Below are 10,016 nucleotides of genomic sequence, written 5' to 3' on the forward strand. Positions count from 1 at the left end.
CCTTTACGTTAAGGTTTAGGGTCGTTAGTTTTTATTTTTTACTTTTATTAATTATTACTAGTATTTACTTGTGTAATACTACACACACATATATATATATATATATATATATATATATATATATACATATATTATTGTTGTTATTTTATTACCTTTTTGTTTTTACAGCCATAAAAGGACTTCCAAACTCCATTTGGTAGATCTGGCTGGATCTGAAACTGTGAGAAAAACCAAGTCACAAGGGGACAGATTTAAAGAAGGTAATAGTTTGTTTTCATGTGCTTGAAATAGATTTGAAGAAATTAAGAAATATTATGTTAGAGTTTCCTTGGCCTGAATACAATTACATTTTACTATAAATAATACACTTGCATTTGTCTTTCTGGAACTTTTCTTGCAAATTTCGTGATCAAACTATACAAATCTCATATCATTAGAAAGGCCTTTTATCTGAGGAGTCTGGATTGCATATTGGCTTTTCAGTTCAGAATCGCCTTACCTCTTTTTGCTCAGTCAAACTTTTCAATGAAACAAGTATAATACATGATGGCTACTTTTTTCTTTACTAAGGGTTTTATTCTTCGTTTTTGTGAGTTTCTGTTTCAACTCTTAAAACTGTCATACACTAAATGCTCATAACAGTTTCCTACTCTAAACACTATTATAAATACCATTACTCTATTGTTTACTTTACATGTAGTTTTATTAAATAAAGTTACTTCTATGTGAATTTATTTCTCTGACCTCTTAAATTTTTTTCAAATACATCAGGATTTATTAATCTAACACATAATGGCTGCAAGAAAGTGTAGGTTAAACAGTGTATGTGAAAATGATAGAATAAGGAAATTTCAAGCAAAAGGCACGACAACTATCACAAATGTTTTGCTGATCGTGAGTAGTTTTAAATATTCTTATATCCTATTTAAACTGATAGAAGTTAATCTTCATCATAGAATTTCATCCTATTCTTTATTTTCAGGTGTTAACATAAACTTGGGTCTTCTTGCTTTGGGCAATGTTATCAGCAACCTTTGTGCTGATGGAGGTCGAAAACAGAACTACATTCCTTACAGGAACTCGGCTCTTACTAGGATTTTAAAAGGTATGTGATTTTTGTATTATTTTTTCATAATAATTTTTTTTAGCACTTTAAACATGGGTGGGCCACTTTACGAGTTTGAACATCATGATGCCTTACATTTTAGAACTCAGAATTTATTTAGTGTAACTGCATGAACTTAGCAGTCTTTTAACAAATATTACAAGTCTGCTGTACTAAAAAAATCAAGAATTTATAGTAAAAGCTTTTCTGTGAATTTTCAAAGCCTTTACTGAGTTAACCCTATCACCACAGGCATCATTTACTGCACATGTCAGTGACTTACATTCAAAGTTTAATTGAGCAGACTAAATACACAACCTACCTCATTGAAATCTTGGTTCAAAAGAAAGAGATGGCATCCAAACACATTAAAATAGCTGAGAAAGCCACTAGGGGGACATTCTGAGCTTCCGATTGGTTATTCATGTCATAAATAGAAGTAAGTGTATATAAGGGAGCATTTTCAAAAATGGAAAGAGATGGGTGGGGTGCCACTGTGGATGAACTGATGATTGTCCCATGACAGTTTTCAGTGATTGGGAAGTTTTGGAATGGAACAGCTTTTTTTCCCCCTCTTGAATATGTCTTTCAGTTGTGTGTTATTTTAGGGGAATAGCCCAGACCTCATTTCCCCTTTAGTGGATTTGATTATTCGGATATGCTATGTTCTGTACTTATCTCTATGTTGCACCCCTTCCCTTCTCGGGGACTAGCCTTTCGGTCATCATTTCGGTGTTTCTTCCTTCCCTTGATATTGGGGTTCATGCGAGTTGTTTTGGGAACCATTTACATTCAGGGGTCAATATGCTGTGGACAATCATGCTTTTGATTATCATTGATCCAATTTCTCTTACTTGAACTCACAGCATTTGGTGTCACATCTCCCTTAGGGGAGATCAGACCCCAGTTTTATCAATTACCTCTGATCATCTGTCTTAGGTAATGGCTGGTAGGGGCCAGACTCCTTTGTTTTGACCACATTTGGAAGTCAATCGATAGGTTCTGAAAGTCATTTTACTTAGTCTGGTCCTCTACTTCCATTCATCCTCTCCATTGTCTCACAATGCTGTTTACATCCCTTCTTCTTGATATCCTGTTTTTGCCCACCTGATTAATTCCATGATATTTTGTTTCCACTGTTCTATGGATGTATTGCTGCTTCTTGCCTCCCCACAAGACAATTCTGTCCTACATCCTCAGTTTGTTCTCCAGGACACTGTCATGATGGGTTGGCTTGTCAAAGTGGAGCATTTTTGTCTCCAACCACACAGTTTTTTGGTTCACTTACCCAGGTGTTTTTCAACTCCCTCCTCTGTCAGGCCCTACCTGCTCCACTTCAGTTGCAAGCTATGGAATGTCTCGTATGCAGCATCCCATCCTCTCCTTCTCCTACTGGAATAGAGTTGCTCTATTTTGGAGACATGGGCTTCTCTCAAAATCCTCATTCCTCTTGGTCGTACCCTCATGCATCATCATCAGTGGGTTTTGTAGACCAATAAAGCCTTGATTAGGATCTCTTAGGTGCCCTTCTTATCATTATAGACTGACTTTGACTGGTGGTTAGATCGGAACAATATTACCATGGATGTTTCTCCACCTCGTACAGAATGTCATTCAGAAGGTTTTAGGCCAATGGTCTCTTTGTGAGTACTCTCTCCATATCAATCTTTTGTATCATCTGTCTGAACCTGCATTCTGTCTTCACAAGTGGCTTTGTCTGATCCCAAACATGAAGGGCTGGATTTTCGTGTGTAGCTTCCTTTGTTTTCCATCCTGTTCATTCTTCCTCCATAGTGGTTTACCTATGTACGTGATACACATACCACTTTTGGTCTGTCCTAAGTGATTATTGTCTTTCCTATCCTACAGTTCCTCACATACCATCCTTTTTGCCTTGGCATTTTGAACAGGGCCTTTCAGTTTCCTCTGTTGTGGGCTATAGGGTGGCATTATCTGCCATCTTTTGATTTACCAACTTTCCTTGTGTTTTCCAGTTGCCAGTCTTATCCATGTTATTTCATTCCTTCCATTTTTTATCACTCTCCTTGCCCTGCTTCCCTTTCTGATTAGCATCTCTATGTGGTTTTCCCTATCCTCCATTGTACTTTTTGTCTTCGTGTTCTTTAAATCACCTTTCCTTGAAGTCCCTGTACCTGCTTTTGTTGGTGTGTGGACCTTGTTGTTCTGATGTTATATTGATTGAAATTTTACCACGTTTTTGTTTTCTTAGTTCCCATGTTCTCCTGTCTCCTGATCTTTCCTTTATGCCCAAGATTGCAGCTGCTCAAGAGAGTACTTTTCCCACCTTTATGACCATTGTGATCCCACTTGCCTCCTTTGCCCGCTCAGGGGTCTCCAATGGTATATGACACGTACTGCTCCCTTCCGTGGTTTCTAAGTCCATTTGTTTCTTTCGTGCAATCCTTGCCTCTCCCATGACCTTTTTTCCCATTACCCTTCCAGGTTGAATTCGCCTGGCATTTTTCTTCCCTTTCTTCTTATGATTGTTGCTTTTTTCATGTTTTCTTTTCTTAATCAAATTCATCACCTTACCATGTACCTGGCTGCGCATTTCCATCTTCCCTTGGGGGGGACATCATCAGTGCTGTAACTATTTATCTGTGGTGGTATGTACTCTGTTCATTTTTCTTTTTTTCTTCAGGGACCTTTATTGAATATTTGGATCCCATTCTGTGGCGAGTGTTGGTTGATCGACTCCATCCATGTGTCCTCTGCATCAAAATATAATATCATAACACGTCATAAGATTATGTTACACACATAAATATGTTCATCCTGGACCACACACTTACAGACTAACATGTGATGTTGAGGCTCTTCCTACCGTGTTCCTGATGTACAATTCCAGTGCATTTTTCTCCTCCTCCTTCTAGTGGAGTATGAGAGACTTTGCTACTTCTTACCAGTTCCTAGCCACTGGAGTGGTGGACCATGGAGGCCTGTCCTCCTGAGTGTGCACAATACTACTCAGTTGAGAGTTGGGCAGTGCCACTCTGCTGGTGTAGATGGTGTAACTGATGATTAATTTCAGATGCTGCCAGGTGTTGGATGTAGCACTCCACCATATATTGCAGTTTGCCCCTGGATCTGAGGCATCTTCCTTCTTACTCTCTGCCAGATGTTGGTTGGAGCCAGACCAGCCACGTAAGTCTTAACATGTGTTTGGATGGTATCCTCCACCAAACGCAGACTGAATGATAACTTCCCTGTGCCACCAGTTTTTGGACTGGAATACTACCCAAAATATTGGTTCTTCTACCTACCATCCACAGGATGTCAGTTCCTGGTGGATCTGGTGCTGGTTGTAGCTGGATGAGACAAGTGAATTCCTGCATGTGGAAGGCTGGGTACCATCCTCCTACCATGGACTAGACCAAAAATTCCCAATGCTGCCAGGTTTTTAGACTGCAGAGGAATACCCACCTGGGCTTTACACCATCCTATTATCTGTCAGATGTTAGTTCTCAGTAGATCTGGTGTTGGAGGAGCATGTTTGGGTTCTTGGTATGGTAGCTCTTCTTCCCTGCCAGTAACTGTATTTTGAGGTTAAAGATAGAGGAACTTCTTAATACCATATACCTGATGTACAATTCCAGATGCCACCAGGTGTTGTTTGAGGTTGAACTCTCAATTACAACTTATCGTGCCCTAGCCACTCAACAACAGGGGTCCCATCGTTTCTTTCTATTTTTTGTAGGGATCCCTCAATGTTTCCATCCTTTTTGATGAGGCATTACTAAAAGGTGAAGAGTATACCTGGCTCAGAAGTAATGCAGTCTCCTACGGGTGTGTTGTTTTAAATTATTTCTCACACCCAAGGTTTTCTTTTTTGGTGCTTCTTACAGGGAGTTCATCTTCTCACCAGCCCTCCACTGGTTCAATGTGGGATTCTAGTCTTTTGTGATTGGAGGTAAGATATTGTCTTAGAAGTTAACATTTGCCTAAACTGAAAATATATTTCTGATAGATGCTTACCTTCTCTCACATTTCCCACCCATCTTCCCCATTTCTGGTGTGGTTTAGGGTGATCTGACAAATCTTGTGGTGGTTAACAGCTGCAAGCTTAAAAGGGCATTAGTTACAATAGGGGTAGTGTCACACTCCTATTTGTAGAGTGTTGCTGTATAGTCATTTACATGTTAGTTGCAGAGATAAGTGGGAGTATCATGGCTAGTGGCAAGTGAAAATTTGTGTCGATAGAGAGCAGTATAAGTCAAGAAAGTTTTTTGTAAGAGGAGGGTAAGTATCTATCAGAAATACATTTTCAGTTTAGGAAAATGTTAACTTTAAAAAACACTTTTATCATGATGAAGTGTATGCTACATTTTATATAGAATCCTTGTAGATGAAACACTCAAAATTTATATAAATCTAGTTTTCAATGGGAAAGATAAAGTCAATGGTTTATAAATACATTTGTTAAAATATTTTTCTCTGTTTTCATGAGAAACAATGGTTAAAGTGCTCAACTGCATTCAGATCCTGTTTTTATTATAGTAGACATGTTGATAACACTTTTACAATTGTTTAAACATGTAAAAAAGCTGAGAACTTTCTGACCTATTTAAATCAACAACATGGTAACATTAAATTTACAGATGAATATGAGAAAAACAATACTTAACCATTTTTAGATGCTCATCTCTTGAATAAGGAAGGTATGTTTACTACATCTTCTTACTATAAACCTACCTTTACAAGATACACATTCTTAGCTGACCATGCTCATAAATTAATTAATAATAATGAACTGTATCATACTTTGTTGAATAACTTTAAGGAACACCTTTGTAAAAATACTTTCCTTATACCTCTATGTGAAAAGGATATCAACAAGGCTTTCTCCTGTAGACGTTTGAAACTCCTAGATTACACCAAGCAACAAAAAGAAACTTTCTCTGTTACCAGAAAAAATGCAATTGTTTCTAAGTAATCTGATAATGCTTATTCTAAATATTATGTTGAAGATTACTGATCACATCCAGTTTTTAAGAGTTATGATAGATTTATTCAAAATATTCTTATGTATTGGGAAAATAACGTTATTTATTCATTGAAAATTGCATTTAAGAATGTTCAAAAACAATACATGATAACAATACCAGTTTAAAAAAGCAATGAGTATGATAAGATTATATACTGAAAATACATTAAGACTATGTTCAAAACTTTCATCATGGTTTTTATTTTATTTTTTGTTACAAAATATCTGCTTGACTTGTGCCTTTTGAATATGTTCTCGTTTCACACTGTAAGAACCAACAGTAATCTCCCATCATCGCAGAATTACATCATCCTCAATATATCTGTTACATTGTAGAAATATTTTGGTAGAAGTGCTCACCATGCTCTTCGTTCACTGCTCTTGATCATTTGGAATGAAGTCTTAATGGAAGTGTAAGAAGTGAATCTTTAGCAACATCCTTGACCCCAGTTTCCTCATATTGTCAGTCATTGCAACATAGTTTCATCTCAATGATTTCATAAGAAATTTTTGACAACCAATTTGAATGATTTTCAGGCAGCAAGTTCTTTCTGATTGAGTACTCTTTCAAAATCATCATCCATCAGCACTTCCCGAATCTGTGGCCCAACAAAGATACCTCCTTTTATTTTTGCTTCACTTATTTTTGGAAACTTGTCAAACAGATACCTGAAACCATTACTATCTTTGTTTATTCCTTTTACAAAATACTTCATGAGCCCTAGTTTAATATGAAGTGGGAGCAGAAACACATTTGGAGGATTCACTAAAGGATAATACTTGATATTTTGTTTCCCTGGTATGTAATTCTCTCTCACTGGCCATTCCTTCTTTTTCTATTCTTGAGGATGATGTTCAGTACCTAATTTTTCCATTAGTGCATCAACATTTGTACAGAAACACAAAGTATCTTGCATGCTGTAGTGAGAAGCAAGACTTTTATGGCAACTTTGATAAATTGAAACTCCTGTTCCTAGAGCTAATAGAATCCATTGCTGTAAGCAAGAACCAAGAAGTTCACCATACTGCTTTGATAGAGACAAGTCACAAATAAGATCATTTAGCTCTTTTTGTGTGATCAGATGAGGTAATTTATGTTGAGGTGCCACAGGAAAGAATTACTAGGTGAAGAAGATGAAAATCGTTCAATGTCTTCTTTGCAGGATAACTCTTCTGTTTCCCAATTCACTGGTGGATGTGGTACTGGAAGATCATCCCCATCAGGTACGGGTTTCATTGCAGATGCAGTATCTGGATATTTAATGTATTGTTTAGTTTTGCCTGAGTATTGAGAAACATTAGTCATGCAAAAATAACAGTCAGTTAGAGGATCTTTGGGCTCATGCCATATTATGGGAAATGCATGCAAATGGCATACCTGTTCTCTTCTTATTCAGCCACTGTGTCAAACCAGATGTGCAAACTGTATAACACACACGTGGAGCCCACTGTTTTTCCTGGTCACCAATTCTACACCCAAAATAGTGGTAGTAAGCTATCTTTACCTTGTGTATGATGTTTTTCCTTCATGAAACTGTAATATATTTTCCACAAATGTAGCAGAAACTGTTTGAGGGATTTTATACTTTCAGACTTTACTTGAATTGGAGGCAACTAGCATTTCAAATCATTTTCGAAAAGAAATAAAATAATTTATGTTTACAGAAATAGAGTTTAAAAGATTTTAAAAACAAAGTTTTGCAGAATTTGATTATATCACAGGTATGATGCAAAGAAGAATATTGGACTTTGTTTTGATGTGCACGGAGAGAGGTGAAGTGACCAACTGAGTGAGTGAGAGGCAACTGAGAGAAAGTCATCTGACTCTGTCTCTTTTATGCTCAGTTGAAGGACTAGAATTTTACACCAATACAATACACTCAGTGTTTGAAGTTATCAAAGCCTTTTACATATTAAACTGTTTAAGTAAACTTAATTTCTGACTACATTTTGGAAATCAGCACTATGAAATTACCCCAAATCACTTGAGTTTTCTTTAGTAGCAAATTTTTTGTTATCCAGTGTTATTAGTGGGTGGTTCATTAGCCATGTGAACTCTTTTGTGTTTGGAAGTTTTACATGAAAAGTTCAAGAAGTAGCTGATTATAATGTTGACTGTAAGTTCTTGTCTAAAAAATATGATTAAACATTGTCAGAGTTTTATGTATATGGGCCTGGATTCTTTACAGTAGGTGGCTGTGACTTGTTGGTGATAAATTCGAACAAGAAACAGAGAGCACACAATCCACTTGTTTTAAAGTAATATATTCAAAACAAGTCACTCAGTTAAAGTAATGTTTTCCCTCACTGTCTACTGCTATTCAAGAGTGAATGTTTCCCCAGCTGGCAACTGTTATATAAGAGCAGTTGTTTCCATAAATATCACACTGCTTACACAAAAGTAAATGTTTGCTCAATGGTCACTAATATAACAAGAGTGAATGTTCCACAACTGCCCTCGGCCAAATGAGAGTGATGTTTCGTCAATTATCAACTGTTATAGAAGAGTGATGTTCCTGTTAGCTCTTTCTTTCTAAAGGAGAGTGAATTTGTGCAATCTTAAATATTTTTCTACTATTTTAAGAATTAAGAATTTGTTCTTAAAGTTAGTTTTTTATACTATCAGCTTTAATATTTGTTTCTTCACCAAAAAATGAATTTCAATGTAGAATCCATGAATGTTGTTAGTGGTGGGTAAAGGACTATACATATACATCAAAGCCTATAAGTTGTTTACATTCCACCACAATATAAAGCCTAGCATATTTGTTTCCTTCATTCTCCCAAGCAGTATTTTTGAGCCATGAATTTGGTTGAAACTAATCAACTGCAGAGAGAGTAGCAAATTAAAGAATGGAATAGGCATTTACGTTATTCATGGATTTTATCTTTTCTTCAATGAAATTACAGTTATGGTGAAGAAAAGAAAACTTTGCAAATATATTACCGGTTAATCCATTGAATAATTAATTGTGATGGTATATCCATATTTAAACACTAAAAGTATCTTAGGTTATTAGTGGTGAGTAAAGGACTATATATATGAAAACCTACAAACCTTAATGTTTATTAAAATGGCTCTGAACAATGAATGAAGTGCTTTGCAGGTATAATTAATTGTGATGGTATAGCCATATTTAAACACTAAAAGTATCTTGCATTATTACAGGTGAGTAAAGAACTATATATCAAACCTTAATGTTTATTAAACAGGCTCTAAACAATGAATGAAGTGCTTTGCAGGTATAACACTTTTACTGAAAAAGATGTCAAAACTTTCAAAAGAGTAAATCTAAGTGAAAGTAAATGAGAATATTATTGTTGAAAAGTATAGCTTTTACAATATAGTTGAAACTGAAATGTTCTTGAAAATTTGTTTAAGTGGTATCTTGTTAACAAGTGCATGTAGAATTGAACAAGATGTCTCAATTACACTTTCTTCACAGATTCTCTCTGTGGAAACAGTTTTACTGTAATGATTGCTTGTGCCAGTCCTGCTGATTCCAATCTGGTGGAAACTGTAGACACATTACGATATGCTGATCGTGCAAGACAGATTAAGAACAAACCTGTTATTAACAAGTCCTTAATTAAAGGTGAGCCTAATTATTTTTTTTTCTTATATGAAAATTTGGTTTCAGTCCTTTATAACCAAGTCAGATGAAGAATATAGACACAGTTACACTAACACTTGCATGAAAAATACTTTAACATGCTCCTCCAGCCAGTGGTATAACATATATTGTTACTCTCATAATACATAAATTCCACTTTTAACAAGAATAAAGATAATGTCACATCAACAGTCACAATTTCAGTAAAAGCAAAACACATCCTTATCTTGACAGATGAATTACTACCAACAAATGTTTTATTTTTTTTTTTTTTTTTTTTTTTTTTTTTTTT

The 10,016-nt window shown here is 35.7% G+C and overlaps 1 protein-coding gene across 1 annotated transcript in view; it reads left to right on the forward strand.

The window, feature by feature from the left end:
• Nucleotides 1-10,016, forward strand: part of LOC106465243 (kinesin-like protein Klp68D) — a 63,689-nt gene that overhangs the window by 35,873 nt on the left and 17,800 nt on the right. The window contains exons 5-7 of the mRNA XM_022393115.1: nt 169-260; nt 983-1,105; nt 9,557-9,706. Coding sequence (XP_022248823.1) covers nt 169-260; nt 983-1,105; nt 9,557-9,706 — 365 coding nt within the window. The remainder of the gene's footprint in view (nt 1-168; nt 261-982; nt 1,106-9,556; nt 9,707-10,016) is intronic.

The sequence above is a fragment of the Limulus polyphemus genome, unplaced genomic scaffold, assembly GCF_000517525.1.
Source record: "Limulus polyphemus unplaced genomic scaffold, Limulus_polyphemus-2.1.2 Scaffold1882, whole genome shotgun sequence".
NCBI lineage: Eukaryota > Metazoa > Arthropoda > Merostomata > Xiphosura > Limulidae > Limulus > Limulus polyphemus.